The following is a 27,651-nucleotide window of genomic DNA, read 5'->3' as shown; positions in this document are numbered from 1 at the left end:
TACCTTCAGATTATTTACTTTCAGAGTACGGCATCCCTTTCTAAGTTGTAAATAATGTTGTTGGATCCTAGCCCTAATTTCTCATGTGAATGTTTAATTAGGATTCATTTCTAATCAAACTTTGTTCCTTTCTTTTTCAGATGTCTGCAAACAATAACAACAACAACGCTTTTGGGTCATTCTCGTTGATGAACCTGTGTCAAAAAGTGACATTTGATGGGTCAAACTTCAACGAGTGGATGAGGTATATTCGCATGATCACACGTTACGAGGACAAAGAATATGTCCTCGATGAAAAGCTTGAAAAGATCATCCTAGATGTTGCTACTCCTAAAGAGCTGGCCGCCTTTGAGGCCCACGAGCGTGATGCTACGAAAGTTCACTGCATCATGCTGGCCACCATGAACCTCGAACTCCAAAAGTCCTATGAGGACATGTATCCGTATGAAATGCATCAAGATTTGCTGGACAGGTATCACCAGAGCGCGAGGCAAGAGCGCTATGAGATCATCACTAACATGATCATCGCTAAGATGGGGAGTGGAGAATCCCTAACCTCTCATTTGTAGAAAATGCAGAGGTATGTTGATCGTCTTCTCAAACTTAATGTCAAGTATGATGAGGATTTGGCTATCGACATAATCCTCCACTCCTTGCCCTCCTGCTACGACCAGTTTAGGATGACCTACCACATGAACAAGGAGGAGGTCTCCTTGTGCAATCTCCAAGGGCTCTTGAGGACTGCTGAGAGAAACCTTAAAGACAAATCTGTTGCACCATCTCCTGTTGTGGCCGCTCTTGTGATGGCAATAGGTCAATGAAAGGGTAAAAAAAGGAAGGCTCCATGTAAGAGCCACCAAAAGGGGAGGCCCCGAGATGGTTCTTCCTCAAGTGTGACCAAAGCCGGCCCTGCTAAACCCTCTTCCGATCCCAAAGAAGCAGAGTGCTTCTATTGCCACTGGAAGCAAAGTTGCCCTCAATATCTATAAGACATAAGAGATGGGAAGATTAAGCCCACCTTTGCAGGTATGTATTCTATTAAATCTAATAACTCATCATTTGCTACTTCATGGGATCTTGATACAGGGTGTGGTTACCACATTAATTCTGATATGCAGGGCCTAAAAAGAAGTAGGGAGGTGGAACATGGAAAGATGAACCTGATTATGGGAAAAAGAAGATCGTCGCCTGTGACCAAAGTCGGTGTTTATTCTTTAGTGTTGAGTAATGGGTTAGGGATAGATTTAAACAATTGTTGTTATTCGCCAGATATGGCAAGAAACATTATTTCATTTCATGGGTTGTTTAGACAAGGTTTCAAATATTCTTTTGATAATAGTAATGGTTCTATTAACGTTTATTTGAATGGTGTCTTTTATTTCAATGCATTACCTTGTAATGGGATTTATGAATCTGTGATGGTTGTTGATAATTTAGGAAATAATGTTTTGAATATTGATTCGTCTACTAGTCTAGACAAAGCATGCTTGTGGCATTGTCGCCTTCGCCATGTCAACAAGAAACACATAGCCCAACTCCAAAAGGATGGAGTGTTAGAGTCATTCGACCTTAGGGACGATGATACGTGTGAATCTTGTTTACTTGGGAAGATGACCAAGTCACCCTTTACTGGCACTTGTGAAAGGGGTGAGGGTTTATTGGATCTCATACACACAGATATGTATGGGCCCTTTAGATCCACCACAAGGGATGCTTGCCGCTTCTACGTGACATTTACAGATGATTATAGTAGATATGGATATATCTACTTAATCAAGCAAAAGTCGGAAACCTTTCAAAAAGTTCAAAGAGTTTAAGAATGAAGTGGAGAATCAGCTGGGCAGGAAAATCAAGATGCTTCGGTCAGACCGAGGGGGAGAGTACCTAAGTCTTGAGTTTCACGACTATCTAAAGGAATGCAAAATTGTCTCGCAATTGACGCCTCCAAGGACGCCACAATTGAATGGTGTGGCTCGTTGGATTTTGAGCATTCTAACACTCCTATGGTGTACATGCAACCCTATAAACCTTGGATCTATGTTTTCTCTGTTATACATGCAAATAAGAACTTTCCAAGGCTTTAATCTTAACTAGCATACTATGAGGCAACTATACTACAAAGACTAGTTAGATGACATACCTTTTGGTGTAGCTTGATGTCTTCAAGCTTTAAGAGCTTAGCCCCAATAGTGTGGAAGCATCAAGTGGAATCACAAATCACCAAAAACACCTTGGAAGACTTTGAGAATAAGAATACTTTGGTTCTCTCTAGTGAAATTGGCTAGCCCTCTTAGTGTACCCACACTAGTGCCAATTTCACCAACCAAGGACATCTTTATATAGTATGGAAACTAGGGTTAAACCCATGACCTTTCATTTCATATGATCCATGGGTTAAACACTCCATGGACTATCCATGAAATCTTAGCCCAACCTAAATGAAATTGGCCCATTCCATATATATAAGAGTCCATATTTAATTAGTTCATTTTGATCACTTAATTAATTATAAATTAATTCTTGATCAATACTAATTAAATAATATGATTATATATTAATATATTAGAACTTATAATATATTAATATAAATCATAAATATACTATTCTCAAAAGACTATCCATATAAATTGTGTCGGTGAAGTGCAACCCAAATGGACCATGCCGGGTCGGGTCAAGTACATACCAAATATAGTTATGGACTTAGACATTAATCCAACATGGCTGAGAGACGTAATCAGACCTTGTTGGACATGGTTCGTTCTACGATGAGTCGGACTTCGTTACCAATAGCTTTCTGGGGGTATGCCATAGAGACTGCTGCCCATATCCTTAACTTAGTTCCCACCAAGAAGGTTTCCAAGACTCCTCACGAGATGTGGAAAGGGAAGGCTCCCTCGTTGGCACATATTAAGGTTTGGGGTTGCAAGGCATTCGTCAGACGAGAGACTCACGATAAGCTCGAACCTCGTAGTGAGAAGTGTTATTTCATCGGCTATCCACATAAGTCTTTTGGCTATCTTTTCTATAGACCGAGTGACAATGTTGTCTTCGTTGCTAGAAGAGGAGTTTTCCGAGAAAGGGAATTGATAAGCCAAGAAGATAGTGGGAGGCAAATTGAACTTGAAGAGATTCAAGATCAAAGCGATGAAGGAACCTCTAACACTGGCATTCAACTTGAGGAGGAAACTCCTGTTGAACCTGTTGACGAGTCCCTACCTCTTCGACGTTCCACTAAGGCTAGTGTTCTACCCCAGTTTTATGGTTTTCATATTACTACTGAAGGGGATACATTTATTAGTGATAGTACACTAGTAAATTTGGACGAACCTAGCAGCTACCAGGAAGCCATGGCAGGCCCGGAGTCTGCGAAATGGAAAGAGGCGATGGACAGCGAGATTCAGTCCATGTACGACAACCAAGTTTGGAATTTGGTTGATAATGTACCGGGTCATAAGACAGTCGGGTGCAAGTAGATCTTCAAGAAGAAGACGGACATGGATGGGAAAGTACATACTTATAAAGTGCAATTGGTTGCGAAGGGCTTTACTCAAACTCCCGGAGTTTACTATGATGAGACCTTCTCGCCAGTTGCGAAGATAAAGTCTATTAGGGTAATGCTTGCAATAGCTGCGTTTCATGATTATGAAATATGGCAGATGGACGTGAAAACCGCTTTCCTTAATGGAAAGTTGGCCGAGGATATTTACATGAATCAGCCAGAGGGTTTTGTCGATGCGAAACATCCAAATAGAGTATGCAAGCTTGAGAAATCCATTTATGGATTGAAACAAGCGTCTCGCAGATGGAATCTTTGTTTTGACGAGAAGGTTAAAGAGTTTGGCTTTCTGCAAAGCGAAGATGAATCTTGTGTGTATGTCAAAGCCAGTGGGAGTATAGTGAGCTTCCTCGTATTGTATGTCGACGACATACTGCTCATTGGAAACGTTGTCCCAACCTTACAGGAGGTCAAGTCCTGGCTTGGGAAATGTTTCGCTATGAAGGACCTCAAAGAGGCTGCTTATATTCTGGGAATAAGGATAGTAAGAAATAGAGAAAAGAGACTGATAGGACTCAATCAGGATACATACTTGGATAAGGTACTAAAGCGGTTTAGTATGGAAAATTCCAAGAAAGGGGAGTTGCCAATCCAAAGCAATACCAAGGTGAGTAAGACTCAGAGCCCGAGTATAGAGGCAGAGATAGCTGATATGAGTCGAGTACCTTACGCTTCCGCAGTAGGCTCTATCATGTACGCTATGACTTTTACTCACCCTGATGTGGCCTTCGCTTTGAGCATGGTCAGCAGATATCAGGGGAACCTTGGTAGAGCCCATTGGATTGCGGTTAATAATATCCTTAAGTACCTGCGAAGGACCAAGAAATGGTTTCTAGTCCTCGGTGGGAGTGATGACTTAAGGGTACGAGGGTACAGTGATGCTAGTTTTCAGACGGATTGGGATAATTTCCGATCGCAGTCGGGCTGGGCTTTTACCCTGAATGGAGGAGCAGTAACTTGGAAAAGTTCCAAGCAGGAGACCGTAGCTGATTCAACGTGCGGATCAGAGTACATTGCGGCGAGCGAAGCGTCAAAGGAGGCTATATGGTTGAAGAAATTCATTGGAGACCTTGGAGTTGTGCCATCCATAAAGGAGTCGATCGAAATTTTCTGTGATAATGAAGGAGCGGTTGCCTTGACCAAGGAACCGAGAGATCATGGTAGATCTTGACATATCGACAGAAAATACCATTTTATCAGACATCGGGTAGAAGAGGGACTCCTCGTTGTGAAGAGGGTATCATCAGAAAAAAACCCAGCAGATCCCCTTACGAAGGGACTAAGTAGGGTCAAACACTTGCAGCACGCAAGGATCATTGGGCTGAAGGATGACATAAGTTTAGATTAGATAGGAAACGTGTAATAGATAGTTTGTACTTGACATTTGATGAATAAATAAAATTGTGTTATTTATGAGTAAAGCTACTATCTTGTGTTGGTTATTTATCTTTTTTTTTTTCCATTTTGCATGTTTTGACTTCCTGAATGATAGGATTATTCAAACAGTCCATAGTCGGTCATATTTTGGAAGTAGATATGAATGAAGACTGTCATGAATTGTTTGTAGATTGTCTAAAAGGTTTTAGGCATAGCAAAGGTTTGCTGCAAAGTTCATGAGTGCTTATGAATATGATTTGAGCATTGGAATAAACCCAAGTTTGCTGGTATCACTTCGTGGTGTTTTGCCTTAAGTGATCGCAAAGCAATAATATCATATAGTCTTAAAACTTAGAGATATGGTTGTTGTTTGTTGGTTGGTTATGCATTAATGATGTGTAAACGCATCAATAACTTGACGTTATAAAATGCATTATTGTGCATGATTCAATTAGTGAATAATAGATGCATATGAGTCGAAGTTGATCTATTCCTTTTATTCTATGAGAATAAAAGTGATATCTTGGCCAGTTAATGATTTGGTTTGACTTATGTGTCGGGTCCGATCAAAATGAAGTTGATGTGCTCAACTAAATTCTATGTCAAACAAATCGGAAATCGAGGAACAAGTGTTGGACAATAAGCATTGTCAGCATGATATCCAGAACAGAGGATTATATGATCCCTTATCTAAAGGACAATTTGATCAGAGTTGGCAGCAGAGTATAAGAGCTACAATTGCTAATCGGATTCTGAAGTCATATCTGAGATATAGTTTCTAGACTTATCCAAGTGGGAGACTGTTGGATTAGTGTCTAAGCCCGTAACTATATTTGGTATGTACTTGACCCGGTTGTGCATGGTCCTTTTGGGTTGCCTTCTCCAAAGCAACTTGACAAGGTAATTTAAGGAGAAAGAGAGAATATTATGGTTTATTAATATATTATAAGAGTAATATATTAAAGTAGAAATCATATTTATTTGATAGTATTAGTCATAAATTAATTTGGAATTAATTTGGTGACTAAAAGAGACTAATTAAATAAAGGGGTATAAACTTTCAAATGCATGATAGTTGATTTTTGGGCTGGAGAACCTAATGGACTAAGGGGGAACGAAATTATGATGGGGATCCATCATATTTTCGTCCAAGGACTAATTAAATAAAGGGTATAAACTGTCAAATGCATGATAGTTGAGTTTTGGGCTGGAGAACCTAATGGACTAAGGGGGAACGAAATTATGATGGGGATCCATCATATTTTCGTTCAAGGGCCCTAATCTAGAAGGTTCTATGGGCTGCTAGGTGGCTAAGCTGTCCATTAGGGTTTAGTTTGAAACCCTAGCAGCTAGCAGTATAAATAAGACCCCTAGGCCATGGAAATCGGCTACCACTTGATTCTAAGAGAACCCTAGGCCGATTTCTAGCATCTCTCACCCTCTCTCATATTGCCTTCTTGCTTGTGGGGTTTCTGAACCATTTGAGGAGTTACAATTATGACTCTAAGCTCAAGATCAAGAAGATTACAAGGATTCAAGCTACTTGGAAGAGGTAAACCACTTAGATCTGTTTTCTTTATGATAATTTTGAATTATATATGATAGATCTAGGTTTGTAAGTCTTGGAATCAAATCATGTACAATAGAGAAACCTAGATCCAAGCATTAGGGTTTGTATGAGCACATAGGATTGTTTCTTATGCATAAAACCCATCAGTTTCTTGTAGATCTTGTTTTGGGTTAGTTTTAGGTTCTTTTTGTCCCAAATGTGGTGTTTCTTGAACAAAGCATGTTCTTGACCCTTTAAGATGTCCTTTCAGACCCTTAGAACGGTCTTGAGTCATAAAAGTGGGTCTCAAAGGGTTGATTTTGCACCATGCATCTTGTAGAAAGTCTTAATGGATTAAGACCTTGAGTTAAGCTCTTATTAGGCTTGTAAAGTCATAAAGTTGGAAACTTTATGACTCTAGAGTGTGTTTTTTCATGGATCTGAAGTTGGGATGTAAGAGCTTAAGCCATTAAGCTCTTAATGAGGTTTGGAGTTTGGGAGGGTATGCCCCGCATGCTCAGAGTATGCCCCACGTATGAGGTCAACCACCCCGATGGTGGTTAACTACGAAGAATGGAGTATGCCCGACGTACCTCCGGAGTACGCCCCACGTACTCGCACTTGGTTAGATCAGTTGGGTTGACTCGGCTGGGTTGACTCAGTTGAATTAGTGGGTTTGACAGTTTAACTTTGACCAAGTTTGACTAAGTTTAACCTTAAGGGTATTTTGAATATTTTGAAAATTCTAATTGAGTTTGGGCATTTAGCTGGAATAAGAGGCAGTCGGAGCTGAGATTCGGGGTTGATATTCCTTCAGCTTTTGTCCAGTTTGCGAGGTGAGTTTTCCTTACTGTACTTTCAGATCGAAGGCACCAACGCCGGCCCATTGGTTTGATAACCTGATATTCATTGATATGTTAAGTATGGAATAGATATGCATGCTAGTTTTGATATGCTAGTCTGGTAGATCTATAAGACTCCTTGTGATACTGTCAGTATGATTATCGGTATATGTTATTATCTGTTATATGTCGACATATTGTGTGGGTTGGGTTGAGGTTGTACTGCTGCATGCGGTAGCCAACAAACCCTGCATCAATCCAGATATGAGTTGAGGACCGGGTAGGACATGCTAGACACATACCGAGGGCTCATGAGAGTTCCAGATACAAGTTGAGGGCCAGGTAGGGCATGCCAAACCTTTACTAAGGGCTTGCTGGTATTCTATCCGAGGATTGATCTGGTCGGGGAGCAAGCCAGATATAAGTTGTGGGCCCCGAGGGCAAGCTAGACTTATGTTGTGGGCTAAGGGATAATCCAGTCTTTTCGTTGTGGAACCATTGCATGCTGTTATTGTATATGTGTTATTTGGTTATTTTTTGGTACTTCAGGCGAACTCACTAAGCGTTGGCTTATAGTTTTGGGTTATGTTTCAGCTACTTTGGATGACCGTGGGAAGGAGATGGTGTGACCGTACACATCCTCTAGTTTTGGTCTACGATTTTGGGAAAACTCTGATGTCAGAAATGTTTTGAAAGCTATTTGTATACACTTTATGGTTTTTGAATGTATTTAAAAAGTTTAAATTGATCATGATTTTAATGGATGTTACAATTTCCCGACTGGTTCCCATGTACATTCTGAACCATGACAATGATGTCATTGCACCTTAACAATTTCTTTGTTGTATAAAGTTTTTGTTTTCCTATCCAAAATTGCAACAAATCTGACAGAAAACATTCAGTGTTGATAATGGTGTTTATGCTAACTAATTGATTTCATCCAACTTCCAGAAAGAGTTCATTGGGGTGTTGAGAGTAAAATAAACTTTTCACAAAATTAAACTAATCATCACTTAAAATTTAACTACGTCGCCCATCACATTACCAAATGAAAGTGTGATAATAAAACTAAGATGTCTTTATGGTTTTATAAAGCTGGACATTTTGGAGACTAATATATATATATATATATATATATATATATATATATATATATATATATTAAAGTACACTGCTATAATGAGCATAAAACTAATTTTCTTATAAAGTACACTAACATAACAACGCCATCATTAAAATTCGCCACAACACCATTATTACAGTTTCTATCAATAACAAGTTTCAAGAAATGTTTATGTTGACTATAATGCCTTTTGCACATGTTGATTTGTTGGCTTCCAACCTCTATCATGAAATCTACCATAATTTACAGAACCTTTTTCTTCCTAGGGTGACAAGATTTCTTTCTACCCTATGATGAACACATTAAATGGAGAGGCTGAAATGGTGGCTGAATTTCTTATAAAAAGTGTTCCTTGTATTAGTTGTAAGGCATCCTAAACACAAAAAATTAAAAACCAAACAAAGCAACCATGGAAAATCAAAATTCTATTAGAAATTCGTCAATCCATAAAGTTAATTCTACTAAAGAAGAAGATTGCTTTTCTTTTCCTAACCATTTGTCTCCACTTGAGTTCGGGTAGTAATGTTTTAAATTCTTACAAAGTAACATTGATCTTAATTTTTGTTTTTCTTTTGTTCTTTATTTTTAGTAAATTCGTAAAATATATGATGGAGGTTTCCGATGACAGAATGCAATGTTGCTTATGATTTGATCCCAATGCCATTAGAGGAACATTAGAATGGATTTGAGGTGTGGCCATGGACAGACATCATCTCAAGGGATTTACTACATTCATGTTTAAATATTGTACCCAACCACGACCAATGTCTTCTCCCAGGTTGTATTATTAGTGAACTTACATAGAACATTCATTTCTTTTTATTTTATTTATATATGTTATTTTGTAGACTCTTTAAATATTGGTATAACGGATGATTTCATTGAGTCGATGAATTGGATAATGGATTCTATTCCTAGAATCAAGAGATCGCATCCTCGACGAACTCATGTAGGAATCAGAATCAGAATCAAACAATTTTGATAACAAACATTGAGGATAAAAACAGTGGACAGAGCATCAACAAGACAATGATAAGTGATAACAAAGAGAAAATGGAGTTTAGCACGGAGCTCACGCAAATGACGAATCCAAGAACAATGGAAAAAGAGAGTGTTGAAAATGGCAATGATGGCGCTTCAAGTTACACTTCTCAGATGAGTTTAAGTAGGGAAAACATCACTAAATATTTTTACATGCTAATTAAACAAGCAACAATGGAGTTGAATGTTGGAACTACATTGTTGAAGAAACATTGTAGAGACTTGGGCAATCGTCGGTGGCCTCGTCGTAAACTTATGAGGCTACAAACTCTTATTAACAATGTCAAGGTTACTCAACCTTTCTTTTTCACTACAAACTCTTATTAACAATGTCAAGGTTACTCAACCTTTCTTTTTCTTTCATAAATAGTTTTCCACATTACAAGTTGTAGTGTTCCATTAACATTATGCAACAGGAATTGAGTAAGGAGTCTGACGATGGAGTAGAAAAAAAGATGAAGGAAGTAATACTGGTACTGTAAAGAGAGAGGAAAAAGATGGAAGAGATTCCAGATTTACAACTAGAACACAATACAAGGAGATTGAGACAAGCATGCTACAAGAAACGAAGAACCATGGCATCATCGACTTCTTCCACATAAACAACTTAAAAGAAATATGAATGTTGTCATGAAAGAATAATCGTGACTTGTATTCATAATTAAACTATGTTGTCAAATGCTACAAATACTATTGTATTATCTTTTTTGGAATTAATACCTTGTTTTCCTCTTACTATTTCCTTCACTATTAGAAAAAAGGCCTTTTACGACGCTCATTGCGCGTCGTAAAACGCTCAGACGACGCGCAAATGCGCGTCAAGGAAGGCCCTGTCATAAAGAGAGACGACGCGCTTTTGCGCGTCATCTATAGACGACGCGCATTTACGATGCGCATTTATGACGCGCATTTACGACGCGCGGTTATGACACACAATGCGTATCAAGGAAGGCCCTGTCATAAATGAAGACGACACGCATTTGTGTGTCGTAACCTTACGACGCGCGTGTTTATGACACACAATGCGTATCAAGGAAGCCCCTGTCAAGAAAGGTCATGTCATAAATGAAGATGACACACATTTTTGCGTATCATAATTTTAAATGTTCTAAAAAAATATATTTATATATTTATTAATTTTTAAATTAATTTTGCATTTAATGTCTCATAATAGAAATGAAATATCATATACAAAAAATGCAATCCATTGCATAAAATTTAATGTCATACAATTCTATTTTTTTACAATATCTAAATTTGCATCTAATTTACTCTATACATCATATTCCAACTAAGTAAAGTTTCATCTTGCCTTTCATAATTCTTTAAGACTAATGCTCCAAGTAGCTAATTGTATGGATAAGCAGTTGTACATAGGCCCATCTCACTCAAGAATGACTTAGCCAAATTCAACTCCAAGTCTTTACTGCATCTTGCTGATAATGTTGCAAGACTTGAATCAAGTGGCTTCATATTCCTTTCTTCCACCAACTTTACCTGATGCACAAAATCCACAGAAACAAAAAAAAACATTGTAGAGGAAGGGGTAATTTGGGAAAATGTGAGGGGTATCCTCTACAAAACAAAACAAAAAAATCCTTTGCAAGATTTGCTCTTTAGTAACCTCTGCAAAACAAACAAATATATATATCAAAAAATGAAATTTTTTATAGTTTTATATTATAATTATGCCTAGAGTATTGCATACCTGAAGAACCATTTGTTAGCTCTACAACACTTTTTGAATCTGAACCAAGCTTTCATCACTAACATCAGCACCTTTTGTAGCCCCTAGGACTACGCATAAAAGTTAGAAAAACTAAATATTCCAAAAATACCCCTAGGACTCTTTTTGTCCTAGAATCTGAATTAAACCACAAGTGATGCTTCGATTTCACTATTTATTGCAACTTCAACATGAAGTGTTCTGATGTTGTATGTGTAAAGTTTCACACTTTACAGGAGATTCTTGGGTAAGGAAAGAAGGTTAAGCTTGAACAGAAGGTAATTTCATACACTACTAGAAAAACAGCCTTTTACGACGCGCAATGTACTTTGTTTTTTATTTCAGGATAATATTATGAAAAAGTGAGGATATCTATATATGAATCTATCATATTTAAATAGCTTTTGATAAACAAAATGAGATTACCTTTCCTTATGGGATCTCTGTTATCCACAGGTTTCATTAGACTGAAAGCAAAAACACATATTAAGTTTAAAATCAACTAAAAGGTGAGATAGGAGTATATGGATGATCACAAAGAGGCCAAACTGCATCATTGCTTAGTATCTTACTATCATCTTCATGGCCTTTGAATCTGATTAAGGAAAATAAGTTGTGTATCATGTCATTCATTGCTTGAAAGAAGTGTATATGACTACAGTCTATAAGATTATAAGTTTAGGATACACAAGAGATGGCCACATGTGGTTGAAATAGCTCTTCCTTCCAGCTCCCTCCAGCATGCGTTACACCACATAGTTGTGTATATGATGATCTTCAAATGATTTGATGCACCATACTCCTTAAAACCTTTTGATTATGTATGAATGTTGGCATTTCATTTTGCTCCCTTGAAATTAATCTAACTCAAATGCTGAAATTAATATATATATATATATATATATATATATATATATATATATATATATATATATATGGTAAAGAAGTCAAAAATTGTGTACTATTGAGCCTATGGCAGTGAAAGCAGTATTCATGTTTTTATAAAACTTAAAAGAACAAGAATCTGGAACAGATATGATGCATATAGAGACAAGAGATGGCATCATTAAAAGAAGATAGTGTGTGGCTAGAAATGTGCTTCCTTTAAAACCTAAATAAATTGACCACAAACCCAAGATATATACATCAGCTTGACCTGCATGAGCCAGTGGTTTTGTGACTACACCAAACTAGCAAACACTAAAAAAAATTCCATGATGCGATTACAGAACCACAAGGTGCCTCCCTGTGAAATTACCTTTCAAATGTCATTACAGATGAATGGATATTTTGATACTTTTTAGGTTAAACCTTAGACTTTCAAATTCGAAATTAACCTGAATGATCTACCAAATTTAACCTAAAACTAGTTTATGAGAGTAGGAATTTCATAAACTTAACCTTTTCAGTGCGACAATTTGGTTGACAGTTGTGATTTATAAAACGACCCAAGTTTCCTTTAGCACAAGCATCTATAACATGAAAATAAAAACAATAAAAAAGAAACCATGTGAATAGACCTTTATGATAGGTACCTAAAACTTTAGCTTCTTCACAAGCTGCAAAGTGCTAAAGTAGACAAAACATAATTAATAATTAGATTCAAGTATATGTTATGAGTAAGTAATAAAGTGCATATAGCACAATAAAGTATGATTAAGGTACCTATGATTTTAAATATTATTTATGTTATTCTTCTTCTAAAAGTATAGAGCCAAAATATTTTATGTTATTCTTCCATTATTTTATTATTATTATTTTTATTGGAGGGGTTTTTTAGACATTTGAAGTACCTAGAATCCGGATAGTCCCTTTTAATCGGGAGTGGAAATAGTTTTGCCCTTTACCAAATTATAGGATAACAATATTAGTTATTTACAAAAACAGTTAAATAACAAAAAATGATTAGTATAATTTTTATATACCTTTACAATAAGAATATTACATGAGGAGACCTCTTCCCAATACTTTTTGTGCCCACTGTCAAGATACAACACATCTGAATAACCTTTTGCTTTTGCTGCACCTTGCACCTTTAAAACCTACACACATTATTTTATATAAAAACATTAGAAATATTTTTATATATGATTTTTAGGGGTTTTTTCTTTTTACTTTCCGAGCTTAATGTATTAAACACTCAATCTGTAAGGTTTATCTTGGTTTTAAATAGCTTAAAGCGCCCCAAAGCGCTTTAGGCTTTGGGAGCAAAAGGGCTAATCCTTAATTAATCATAAAAACTAAGAATTAGCAAAATCGTCATCTCCAAGAACACCATCACTAAGAACACCTATCCCGGATTCAAGACTAAACAATGATCTACCATGTTTTTTCCTCCTACAAACAATTGATATAAAAACCGTTAGAATCCCATTGAGAGCATAATGAGAAAATATATATTATGACACTTAATTGTTACCCTTGTAAAAGATATATTCATCAGAGATTAACTTTCCAACAAAGTCAAACAACTTCTGAGCATTTCTATTAAGGCGAACTTCATCATGAGCTTGTTGTAGCCAGAAGATTCCGGAACCTTTTCTACCATGCTTCCAGTGATGCATTATAGCAATCTGTTAATTAATATGTAATATCTCATTCTGTTATAATCAATTATTCTATAAAACATTTATAGAAAACATTGATTTAATAAAATTACCTTCATATCATTTGGACTTACACTATCAAGATTATATAAACGACATATCTCAATATTCTGTTTACATTACAAAAGTAATTGAACATTATGTCTTTCTTCTTTTAAAAGAATTTCTACTTGAATATTGCCAGGTGTCAGTAACTCTGTAGCATGAGCAATCATCCTATTATCACAAAAAAAATATTATTAGAAAATATTAAAAGTTATGTGATTAAAAATTACAGATTCGCTCACTAGGGACCAAATGATTTTAAGCACTATGCCAATATAACCTAAAAAAAGTAACAAATTAGAGATCTCGTTAATAATAATTTGTTGAAGTATATGAGATGAGGTGGTTGAACCCGAAAGTTCCTGCAACATCTATGCAAGTTATATGAGATGAGGTGGTTGAACCCCACTTTGCAAGCCCAAAACCGGAGAGCTGAATCAACAAAAATTGTTTATAAAGTTTAGTCATTTACTAAAATTAAAAATTAAGGAAATAAATGATTAATAAATAGTAAATCACCTGTGGTTCAAAATCATCATAGAGTAAATCACCTGTGGTTCAAAATCATCAGATAGTAAAATATACACTTGATGTGTAGATAAAAAAAAAAGTGCCTCAGCTACACCTAGAGCACCTTTATACCTTTCAGACCATCCAAATGCAAGATATTTCTCGTTGCCTAAAAGATAATATTATGAAATAAGAAAAATGAAAAAAACATGATTCCAAGTGTATGAGATTTGTGTTCTTTTTAATGTAAAGGAACATACTATGTAAATTGTCTTCAAGGCTTCCTCTTGATAGGAAATCATAAACTAAGAGGAGATTGTTGTATTCAAAGCAAAGCCCAAAAAGGGAAATGATATTTTGATGATTCAGGGCAATAATAATCTCAATTTCTAACACGAATTCTTTCAAGAAATCTTCAGATGATTTCAAGATTTTAAAAGCTATTTCCTTCCCATCATGTTCTCTGAAAAGATTTTAACAGCTATTTCAAAAAGGGAAGACATCCTTTGTAAACCTTACTATTCCCTCCTTTTCCTATCATGTTCTCTGAAAAGGTTCAAGAAAAGTAAATCAGCAATGATAATCCACATAAATATTATTTCAAGATAACAAATAGAACACAAACCGGGTTTGAAGTTTGATGTTGCTGATAGAAGCTCTCGATACTAAAACAATCTACAAGTGGCTGAGTATTTTTCATGAAGACCCTCTAATTCTTTTGGTAAAAGAATCGAATCATGATCTGGGGAAGAAGATGAATCAGATTGAAATTCATCATCACCCACACAAACAATTGCTCCATTTTCTGGTATTCCGTCATTTTGGTCATAATTTTGGGAATCCGAGTTTGTGATTTCAAAGCAATGTCTAGTGGGAAGCCTCATAGCCCACTGAACCATAGAGATCTGGTGGACATGTGATTTATCAGATGAAATGTACTCACCGGCTCCCCTAAATAAATAAATAAACCTAAATTTAACAAAAGTTTGACCTAAATCACAAAAAAAGAGAGAGCAGGTTTTCCACAAGGTCCATAATCGCATAGCCCTTACTCGAAATATCAAATACTCTTGAATCATCGAGATTGGGATTCAGTAAATTACACAAAATTGAAATAAACACGATATATCTCAAGAAAAGTTGTAATCGTTCAAGACAATAAAATTTTAAGCGGCAATTAAATCTATTAGGTAATACTTAGGAACGAAACTAACCGCGATAATGAGCCAGAGATCGAGAGGCCATTGACTCGAAATTAGGTTTTTGCTTCCGAAATTAGGTTTTTGGTCCAGAGCCACTCGTACTTCCTCCTTCGAGTTCTATACCAAAATATACACACAGGGACTCGAAATTAGGTTTTTGCTCGCAGCGATAGTCACAGAGCGCCGGAATTTGATTGTTATCGGAAAGTTATATAAGGATTTTGTAAGGTTTAACAGTGAGGACAGTGTGAGAGAGCTGCAAATGGTGATGATGGATGAAGTGTTAGTCGATAAGGCCGATACGTCGTCGTCATGCAGGCCTGAAGAGCTGGTGTGGGTTGGAGGTAGTAGAGGTGGGTGAGGGGTGGAGACGAAGGAATGGAGATATTAGAGAACAGATTATCGGAACAAACGTAGGAGAAGAAAGCGGCGTTTAATATTTTTGGGGATTTCATTTTCCCTCTCAGAAGAGAGACGCGCGTTTCTTAAAAAATATAAAACGACATTCATAGAGGACGCATATTTTACATAAAGTGCCCTCCGTGTTTTTTATTTTTTTTACATGAGACACTAATTTAACGGCACACAATAATGCGTGACCTAAATCCTTAAATTTTTTGAACAGATGACACATTGTTACTGTCACTCTCTTTTGCGTAACATAAATCAATGAGTGTCGTGGTTTGCGCGTCGTAAAAGGCTCTTTTTCTTGTAGTGCTTGTCTCATAAATACGAATCTCTTTAGTAATTACCTCTGTTTGAAGATACTATTTCTGCTTGATTGCTTTCATTAATCGGTTACTTCTTAGGGTCTTAACATACCCTTACGAGTTTTAGCATCCTACTTTTCATATGTTTTGGTTAAAACATTATATTTTGAAAACCAACATTTACAACATCCTACTTTCATATGTTTTGGTTAAAACATTACATTAAAGACCAACCTTTATAGCATCCTAATTTTATATGTTTTGGTTAAAACATAATATTTTGAAAACCAACATTTATATGGGTTGTCTAAGGTCTTTATTTGGTTTTAATTGTTCTTGATGTTGCATAACGCTGATTTGAATATACTTTCATGCTGTAAGTATATTTGGTATTTTGCAATTCTTATAAGTTTGATTCACGTTTTATTCTTTATTTGTGAATGACTAACTCTCCCGCACTCGGGGTTCGATTCATAATCTCTTGTCTCTTATTAGATCTCTGCTGAAAACTGCATTAATTTTATTTATTTATTTATATTTTTGTAGTACACCTAATTGTTTTAATTAAATACGAAAGTATTGAGCATCTATAAACTTTAGTTAAACATTTTGGCTGTATTTTTATTAACTAATTACGTTTATGCTAAGTAATTAATTCTATGATTTATTCTTATAAAAACTTCCATATGTTCTTTGATTTTTCTTATGGTCCTCCAATTGCAATTATGTATCATGTGTTTTCGTTAGTATGGGCCCATACTAACGCTCACACCTATACATAATTGTTTTCGGTTTTTCACAAAGTCTTCCAAATTGCAGATTTGGTTTAACATGTATTTCAAACAATGCAGGCATATATATATTGTCTAAAGAGTTTACTAACTACACTCTTCTTAAAGCAATTTAATATTGTCAAAAAGTATCATAATTATGTAACTATACATATTTTTCAATCAAAATAGTCATTCGAATAATTAACTTTTTACCCTAGAAAGCAACAATCAGACAAGAACATACAATAAGGCTGAGTCAAAATTCCGACTCTATGTAATTTTAGTTATGCGTAGTTTTAAACAATTGCTTTATTGTTTTCTAATATTAATTTAAACACATAATTATGTGGATATTTATTCATATCATTTTCTTAGACAATTCTATTCATCCATGTTACTATAAATGATTGAAATGTTACTTACATTTATAATTGTCTTCTTTATGCAAGTCGTACATAATCCAGGATTTAATAGTCAGTTGAATAAATGATTCTACCTTAAGTCCACAACCAAAAAGGAACAGGATATAAGGCTGAATTAAATATTCGAAGGCTATAAGATCCTAATCATGCTTGACTTTATAGCATACATTTACCCATTACATAATATCAGTACAAGTTCAAGTAGCACACAAAACAATTTCTAAGACTACAAGACATCTTAATTATCATGCAATTCTAACATACAATTCCTGAAAAGACTCTTTAGTCTTGATACTAGCATCTATTTCTAACAATTCACATATTAGCATTTGCAATCCTATTGGAACTCACTTTAATTTCTTGGCTCCGACTGACTGTACACATCACATCTTCAACTTTATATAAAATAAAATTTTCAGATCCTTAGTTTGAGTCTGGATTCACATGAGTATTTATCCAATTCGCTCAAACCAGGCATCCGATACCAACTTGTAACATCCCCAAATTTCCGACACAAAAATTTCATTTTTCAAAACAATAAAACCATTTCACACGTTAAATAAAACATAGTTTAATAATTGTTTTAAAAACAAATACATTTAATATAGAGTAAATAAAAGTAATAGAAGCCTTTAAATGCCAATGTGTGTGTACAGTCATGCCTTGGCCTTTCCTTTATCTGAAACGGTACCTGAAAAACATTTATATTCAACTGGGTAAGCATAAAACTTAGTGAGTTCCCCAATATATCACATATCACAATACATATACATGCATACAAATGATTGGCTCACGTACATTGTTCGTTCCACCAATCATGAATACAAACAAATGGATCTTGTATGTTGTTCATTCCACCATTAATAAATGTGTTTCGACTTAAGGCCTACTTGTTGTTTCGTCTCGACACTCGGGTCTATAGGCTCCCGACCCAACTATCGTTCCTCCACAACCTCTACACTACTTTACTGAATATAACAACACACACACACACACACATATATATATATATATATATATATATATATATATATATATGCACATAGATACACATCATACATGAACACATATTGGGACACCAAATATAGTGAGATAACTCTCATATATAGACATACACATATATATATATATATATATACACACACACACACACACATATATATATATATATATATATATATATATATATATATATATATTTATATTTATATAAATACACATACGTACATGAATACATAGCACAAAGACATACTTGAATCACAAAGACATCAAGCACACTGAACTACTGCATCGGACCAAAGTCCGGAACTATCGCTAACTAGACGGGCCGGCATTGTGGCCGTAGACTTGTTCCTACTGGAAGGAAAACTCACCTCGTAGTGCTGGCTGCTGAGATGCTAACTCTAAAGGTGGCTGACTGCTGCTCCGGGACTGCCCGACTACAATTTCCAAAAACACTAGATCAATTACTGGTAAATGCTCTTGGGGTCAAATGACTATACTACCCCTATTCAAAGTCAACTCCCTGGTCAAAGTCAACTTCCAGTTGACCGGACTCGCCGAGTCAGGGTGCAGACTCGGCTAGTCCCTCCTTCACTAACTCTGACTGTAACTCACCGAGCTCCTTTCCCACTCACTGATTCAGTCTGAACTCACAACTCGAAGGGAAAATGGGGATTTGTGACTCGACTCATCGAGTCCAAAGAACAACTCGCAGAGTCCTATCACAGATTCCATACAATCGAATTCTAATCCATTCCAGGGCCTCAAACTCGTAAATCTGAGCCCTTGGGACCATCTGAACACTTAAAGTTGCTGACTTTACGTGTAGCTACGAAGGAATGAAGCCATTTCACTCAAACACTACTTTTCTTTGGGGAAAACTCATCCGACTCGCTGAGTCGTAGAACAACTCGTCAAGTCTAAGGCAATCTTCATCGGACTCGCCGAGTTGCTCATCCAACTCGTCGAGTCCATGGCAATCTTCATATGACTTGCCGAGTCAAGCTTGTGACTCGCCGAGTCCATTCAGTCCCTTTTCCATACATACTTGATTTGAGCCATGCAACGGCTCCAAATCACATATCCAAGCTTCTAGGGCATGCTTATCACGTAAAGTCGCAAACTTTATGTTGGGTTTTGAGCATTCTAACACTCCTATGGTGTACATGCAACCCTATAAACCTTGGATCTATGTTTTCTCTATAATACATGCAAATAAGAACTTTCCAAGGCTTTAATCCTAACTAGCATATTATGAAGTTCTTATACTACAAAGTACTCGTTAGATGACATACCTTTTGATGTAGCTTGATGTCTTCAAGCTTTAAGAGCTTAGCCCCAATAGTGTGGAAGCCTCAAATGGAATCACAAATCACCAAAACACCTTGGAAGACTTTAGAGAATATGGATACTTGGTTCTCTCTAGTGAAATTGGCTAGCCCTTCTTAGTGTACCACACTAGTGCCAATTTCACCAACCAAGGACATCTTTATATAGTGTGGAGGATTAGGGTTAAACCCTAATACCCATGACCATTCATTTCCTAGGATCCATGGGTTAAACACTCCATGGACTATCCATGAAAGCTTAGCCCAACCTAAATGAACTTGGCCCATTCCATATATATAAGAGTCCATATTTAATTAGTTCCTTTTGATCACTTAATTAATTATAAATTAATTCTTGATCATACTAATTAAATAATATGATTCCATATTAATATATTAGAACTTATAATATATTAATATTAATCATAAACATACTATTCTCAAAAGATTATCCATATAAATTGTGTCGGTGAAGTGCAACCCAAATGGACCATGTCGGGTCGGGTCAAGTACATACCAAATATAGTTATGGACTTAGACATTAATCCAACAGTCTCCCACTTGGATAAGTCTAAAACTATTATTGCGTATGACTTCAAACCTAACTGGCAATCGTAGCTCTTTAAGCCGCTGTCGAACTCTGATCTTGTCAACGAACTTGTCCATTAGATAAGGGATCATATATTCCTCCATTCTAGATATCATATGGACTGAGACATGGATTATAATCATTCTCTCTGTCCATTTGTTGTTTCCCGATTTCCGATTTATGACGACTGACTAATTGAACAAATCAAATCAGTCCTGGCCCGGTCGAGCACTTCCATTTGTCATCATCAAATCATCGAGGGGCCCACAGATATCGCTTCTATCCCGAAGGTAAAAGGAATGGATAAACTTCGACTCATATGGCTTGTTCTACTACTTGTTGAATCATACACAAAGGCACGTTTTATAGCACCGAGTTACCAAATGCGTTTTCGTGCAATCAATGTACAACCAACTCATAGTAACAACTCATATCTCTAGGTTTGAAGAATATAAGATATTATCGTCTCATGATCACTTGTGATAAAATCCATGAAGTGATTCCAATGAGCGCGGGTTGAATCCAATACTCAGAACTTATGAGCACTCATGAGTGTTGTAGCCCTTTGTCCAACACCTTAGACCTCTACAATCCAACCCATGACAGTCTTAATTCATATCTACTTCCAACATATGACCGACTGTGGATGGTTTGAATAACTTAGTCATTCCGGAAGAATAACCTAGTTTATTCGGGAAGTCAAAACATGCAAAGTGAAACACAATAATAATTGAATCCAATATGGTATCAAAACCTATGAACATAAATAAAACACCTTTTATTTATCACCATATGATTACACATTATTCATTGTATAATGTTTCAGCTATCAACTTTATTCTTGAATTTAAAACAATAGTTGTCCCATGCTCCAAGCATGTACACTATGTTTTCTAAACACTAGTCATGCCATACACCAAGTATGCATACTATGTTTGTCTATGATCTTTACTTTGTGAACTAGATCCATTGAACATAACTTCAATGATTCTCTTTTCACACTCCCAAATCCTTACTGCAAATGCAAGAATTCCAAATTCATGCCATTTACTGAAATCTGTTAGATTCTAAACTTATATGCATTGATCTTCTTGTAATGATTATGCACAAAGTCAGAAAGACTTGACAACAATCATTACAGAGCATTCCAAAGGAGATCAACTCCTTGGAAACATCCTTCTTGCATTAAGTTTCCTAATCTTACACAGATTGAATAATTTCTAACTTTGAAACATTTCCAGATTCCATTTTGACTATCACTTCTGAGCAAGAGTTGCCTCCTTACAGATTATGTCAATATGGTCCTTCCAGAATTATCACTATACTTCCAACTGTCCTTGAGGAACCAATCTTTGGTAAACCTTAGATTGTCCTCGACAATTGTTTAATCCTTTTAGTCATATCCAGTTCTAAACCTTTTCACTTCTTAATGCCCCAGGCATTTGGAAAATTTTAGAAAGGATGAATATAGCACATGTAATCGATCCTATATCTGAAGCATATGGGACACGATTCATGATGTCTCACATAAAGACTAAACCAGTCTTTTGCTATAACATTTCCATTTCTATTTGCCAAGTACTCATAATTCAGATTATGAAAAGGGATGCCGTAATCATAATCGAATTTAAGAACGCAAATAATGGACCCATATACAGAATTTCCTTATGTTGAGCCATTCCAACATGAAATTCATATATATATATCCTTGACTAAATGATTAAAACCTCACGATCTAAGCTTATAGATTTGAGATGAAGTATAATTTCCTCTCCCTTAATTATAGCAAAACAACTCTTTCCCAATTGAAACTTTTGTTTTCTATAATTAACATTGCTAACTTGCAATACTTATCATAATTATCATGCTCCCACTAACATGATGATTATTAGCAGAACACTGATGCTCCCACTAGCTTTGACATGTACTCAGAAATCAACTGACTTTCTTACCAAAGTTCAGATTTCTGATACTAGATTGTTTTGATAAAACTTTATCAAAATCATACACCTTCCCTTAGATAGCACACTTGTGTGTCTAAACACTTATGAAGAGGGATGCCATAATCATAATGGTTAGACCTTTTTGCCACTTCTCACAAGTCCAGGTTAGTGTGCCAGTTAACCACACACACTCCACTAACGACTTTGAGAATGCAAATATCATAATTGCTATCTAGCTAAAATCTACTTAGTGAAAGTGTTTCCTCACCATCATTTTCATGAATCGGAGAGAAACCTTATGGCACTTAGATTTAATGGTGTATGTGTTCTTATCCATGTGAATTGTAAAAACCATAGTCATAAGGCAAGGATAATGACAAATCCAAACTCATATGGACTGAACTCAATCTTAACTTCTTGCCACCTGGCATCTCAAGGGCCTGCCATTGCTTCCAAGTTGTTGTGCAACACATTGAGAACTCTAAGAACTCATATACAAAGCCAACTTTAACTGGAATGGGCACAGAATATGTCAACACGATAGGTTATAAACCTCAAGTCGTGTGCTAGAGAAGAATTTCAGGTTTTATTCTTGATTAGTTCTTGAGACTTTCAAGACCTTTAAGACTCCCACTGTCCTCTTGACATATAAGATTCCCTTGTCAAACATCCAAGAGATAGTGCGGATTCTAATCAAGACAAACACTTCACACAATTGGCCTAAGTTGGTCTTTGTTTTATCCAAAACATCACAACTTACCAATTTCAAATGTACAAGAGTAGCAAACTTTTACTCTTACATTTGACAAGTGTTTTAAACCTTCATTAGGACATGTCACTCAAGTTACAATCTTGGAGTATGACTCTAAGACTTGTATTGGAACGAATTATGACTCATCTTCTTGATTTAACCACTTCAACAATTCAAGTTCGTCTTCTTAGTCATAAGAATGCACTAAGACTTCCTTAGAGAACTAATTTTGATATGGTTTCTTAATCATTAAGATGATCACAAAAACTGATACTAAAGTACTCTCCCATCTTTTCAGATTTGAGAAACTTTTATCTTTCTGCCTAATTTGATTCTTCTTATTCGCTCTGCCATACATTGGAACCTTTTCCAATGTCTCAGAATTACACTTAAGCTTGTAAGTATAACCATATTTACTAAGCTTTAGTAAATTATGACGAATAATGTTATCGATCTTTTGTGGTGGACTTGACCAGTGCACAAGAATGTGTACTCGATCCCTTAGTCCATTACTTGACTCACACATCCATGTGAACAAGTAATTATTCTTAATTTTCCAATTCTTGAAAATTCTCATTCATCATGCTATACAACTTGCATGATTCCAAGTTCCAGTGATGAGAATCTTTCCTTATTTGGTAAATTTAGACATTACCACAAATGAAAGAATAAATTTCATATTTCCACTCTTGCTATTAATGGAATCATATAAGCAACAATTTTTCCTCAAATGCCATTGTAAGGATATTTTAAAATAAATAAAATCAAAAATTTTCTTTTATTTTAAAACTATGCGGAAAAACTTATCCTTACAATCCATATGAAAACTTGTTGTTATCTATTCCTAAGCAATATCTCATAACTCCTAAGAAGTAGCTCAAGAATCTGATCTTCAAACTATGCGATAGAAATCCATCTACGCCATCAAATTCAGCATATTCTTTCTTTAAGTTTCTTCACTTTTCTTTGATTCTTAAAACATCACCATGTGACCCAGTCACATCATGTATCAAGAATCTCATAATAGAAACTTAACAGAGTTAGATAGTGGACTTTACCTGAAGTAGAGTCAAACTTATTGACTTCAACATCCTTAAGTAAATTTGGCAGATTCGTAACCAATGTCCCTTCCTTTGGCAATATAAACATAAGGACCCTTTGATAATGGTACACGGGACTATCACAGACTTAGCTTTTCTCTTTACCATTTGGTCAACCAAGTTGACTATGGCCGATCCCTTTCCATTGGGAAGATAATGCTTTTCTGGATTTCCTGTGTCACTATTGTCAATGTCCATCAAGTTTTAAGGAAGTTGATCTTAACAAATAGATAAGATCATTAAGGGTCTTATCATAGTCTGTTTTATAGGTGTTCCAAAAGAACTCACTATGTGACTTAGAAAGTAGTTGAACCACCAACTTTCTCAAGACTTTGACACCCAACTCTCCCGACTTGTCAATATTTGACTACATCTCCAAGATGTGATCAAACCTAGACCTTGCCTTGCCAATAGGGCTTGAGTGACCTTGAACTTGTGGGTTAGGGAGAATAATTGGAGGAGGTGAAAGAAGTATGATTTCCATGGGACATCATCTTCATTTAGGAAAGCTTGTTTCAAGAGATTTGGGAAGATCATAAATGTCTAAACCAGACGTCTTTTGGGAGATATTCAAGATAGTTGATTTTAAAGTCCTTAATATGACACCCAATATGAAATATTAAGGCTAGGACCCAACAAACTATTTTATAACTTAGAAGAGGTATGCCGTAATCCAAGCTATAAAATATTTGAAGGTAGGTGAATGACGATTCACCAATTTCCAACAAGATAAACGAAATGTATTATTAGGTTTTAATTGGTTTTGAAACTCCTAGATCTTTTGAGATTCATTGAACTGTTCAATGGCACGTTTCAATCTCGAGTGTGCCCTTCAGGTTTTGTGACTGGGATGTCGAGGATCACAAAACAAGGTGTGAAGTAACCATGCAAATTACTTGGTACCCTTAAGTGTTTACCTCTCAATCGATGTGCCGGTTAACCACACACACTCCATCGATACTATGATAAACATTAAGTTACCCATTGCCTTCCTTGTTAAATACGAGTTAGTGTGCCGGTTAACCACACACACTCTACTAACCAACTTAAACAAAGTGCAAAGTGTAATTTCATGGATTAGCACCTTATTCACATTTTCCTAAGTAACTAAGATTGGGTATTATTAAGAGTTTAGTTACTTAGTATTTATCATTAATACTTTTAATGAAGGGAGAATTCTAGTCCTATCAAACCCGTTCGGCTAACGACCCTCCACCAGTCAAGCAAGCGGTGGGTGAGAGTGGACACCCATTAAGTTGCCATTTTATAGGCAACAACCTTATACCCACCTTATAGACCGGCTTCGTGAATGAGGCGTACTAGCGGTAAGACTGACTTTACTCTTATACATATATATATTATTAACTTATAATATTATAAAGTATAAGGGTTGAATTTTAACTCTTTAAAATTCTAAGGGCTAACTTGGAATTAAAGTATTCATAAGAGAAAACTTTTCAAATTCCAAAACTTGAGGGCAAGTTTTGTAACTTTCAAAACTTTTCTTATTCCATAACTTATGTGTTTAAAGTAGTTTTAATTAAAAACTCTTCAAGTTCCATAACTTGAGGACAAGTTATGGAAGACTTTAAACTAATAAAAGAATTAACTCTTCTTTATTTTATAACTTATGGAATTAATTAAGGTTACACCTTTTTTTATTTTATTAAATGAAGAGACTCTTGGTCCTCCATAACTTGAGGACAAGTTATGGAGTCATAAAACCATTTAATTAGAACTAGACTCTTCATTTTTGTAACCTTTGCCAACTTTTATGAGTTTTATGATTCTTAAATGTGACTTTTCATATAACTTGAGGACAAGTTACAAAAACACATTTTAGAATCAATTCTTAGATTAATTTGGATAGAAAACAACAATTTCACATAACTTCTCTATTAATCTAAGCAACTCATAAGAACAAGATAATTCAAATCAAACTTTTCCATGTAATTAGAGTAACACTTTAAACTAATACAAAACATGAATCTATTGACAATTATCTTTAAAATTGGATTAGCATGAACATTACCACATCAAAAGCAAGTTTATAAGTCCAAAACATCTTTGGGTAATGTTCCTAGTCCAATTCCAGCCAAAAAAGTCGAATTTATGCTGTCTGGGGGTCCAACTCGTCGAGTGCATGAACCAACTCGACGAGTTGGATCGATTTGATCACTTTTTAGGCATGGACTCACCGAGTCTCCTGATGGACTCGCCGAGTCTGATGATCAGACATCAAAAATTTCGATTTTTTAAGCAGTTTTGCAAGTATAACAAGAAAACAAGCCTAGGCTCTGATACCACTGTTGGGTTTTGAGCATTCTAACACTCCTATGGTGTACATGCAACCCTATAAACCTTGGATCTATGTTTTCTCTATAATACATGCAAATAAGAACTTTCCAAGGCTTTAATCCTAACGAGCATATTATGAAGTTCTTATACTACAAAGTACTAGTTAGATGACATACCTTTTGATGTAGCTTGATGTCTTCAAGCTTTAAGAGCTTAGCCCCAATAGTGTGGAAGCCTCAAATGGAATCACAAATCACCAAAACACCTTGTAAGACTTTAGAGAATATGGATACTTGGTTCTCTCTAGTGAAATTGGCTAGCCCTTCTTAGTGTACCACACTAGTGCCAATTTCACCAACCAAGGACATCTTTATATAGTGTGGAGGATTAGGGTTAAACCCTAATACCCATGACCATTCATTTCCTAGGATCCATGGGTTAAACACCTAAATGAACTTGGCCCATTCCATATATATAAGAGTCCATATTTAATTAGTTCCTTTTGATCACTTAATTAATTATAAATTAATTCTTGATCATACTAATTAAATAATATGATTCCATATTAATATATTAGAACTTATAATATATTAATATTAATCATAAACATACTATTCTCAAAAGATTATCCATATAAATTGTGTCGGTGAAGTGCAACCCAAATGGACCATGCCGGGTCGGGTCAAGTACATACCAAATATAGTATTGACTTAGACATTAATCCAACACTTTACGTGCATGCATGGATTTAAAGGCTTCAAATATCAAAACTAAGCTCTTAATGGGGTTCTAAGCTCAAGAGGGACCTAAATCACGACCGTAGCTGAAACTTTACACTACTAGAATGCAATGAGGGTCCAGATCTGAAGTATGACCCAAACATAAGGCTTAATCATAAAGGATTTGGGGTTTTGGGGGGTTTAATGCAACAATTTGGGGACAACCAAGATCTACTAGATCAATAAACAAAATGGAGGCTTTAATACCAGAAAAGATGACCACAACTGAGTGTGCTCTGGATCTACATCCTCTTCCTTGAACTCTTCAATCTTCTCCTTCTTATACTTGCTCCAAAAATTCCTTCACAAAGCAACAATCACTCACACACTCAAAAATGGGCTAGGGTTTGATAAGAGATGCTCTAAGAGTGATGGAGGC

The 27,651-nt window shown here is 35.7% G+C and overlaps 1 protein-coding gene across 1 annotated transcript; it reads left to right on the top strand.

Moving 5' to 3' along the window:
- Positions 1–9,476: 9,476 nt before the first annotated feature.
- On the top strand, positions 9,477–9,970 carry LOC111879953 (protein RKD1-like). Its single transcript, XM_052770893.1, has 2 exons — positions 9,477–9,776; positions 9,881–9,970. The coding sequence occupies exons 1-2, from the start codon at positions 9,477–9,479 to the stop codon at positions 9,968–9,970; spliced, it is 390 nt and encodes a 129-aa protein (XP_052626853.1).
- Positions 9,971–27,651: the final 17,681 nt, after the last annotated feature.

The sequence above is a fragment of the Lactuca sativa genome, chromosome 4 (genome assembly GCF_002870075.4).
Source record: "Lactuca sativa cultivar Salinas chromosome 4, Lsat_Salinas_v11, whole genome shotgun sequence".
Taxonomy (NCBI): domain Eukaryota; kingdom Viridiplantae; phylum Streptophyta; class Magnoliopsida; order Asterales; family Asteraceae; genus Lactuca; species Lactuca sativa.
Note: the sequence above shows the minus strand (reverse complement) of the source record. Positions and strands in the feature narration are given on the sequence as shown.

Excerpts from the sequence above, each read along its gene's own strand:
- LOC111879953 (XM_052770893.1), top strand. The coding sequence starts at position 9,477 with ATGATAAGTGATAACAAAGAGAAAATGGAGTTTAGCACGGAGCTCACG. Across the intron at positions 9,777-9,880 it reads CTCTTATTAACAATGTCAAG|TGTTCCATTAACATTATGCA; the intron begins GTTACTCAACCT and ends TACAAGTTGTAG.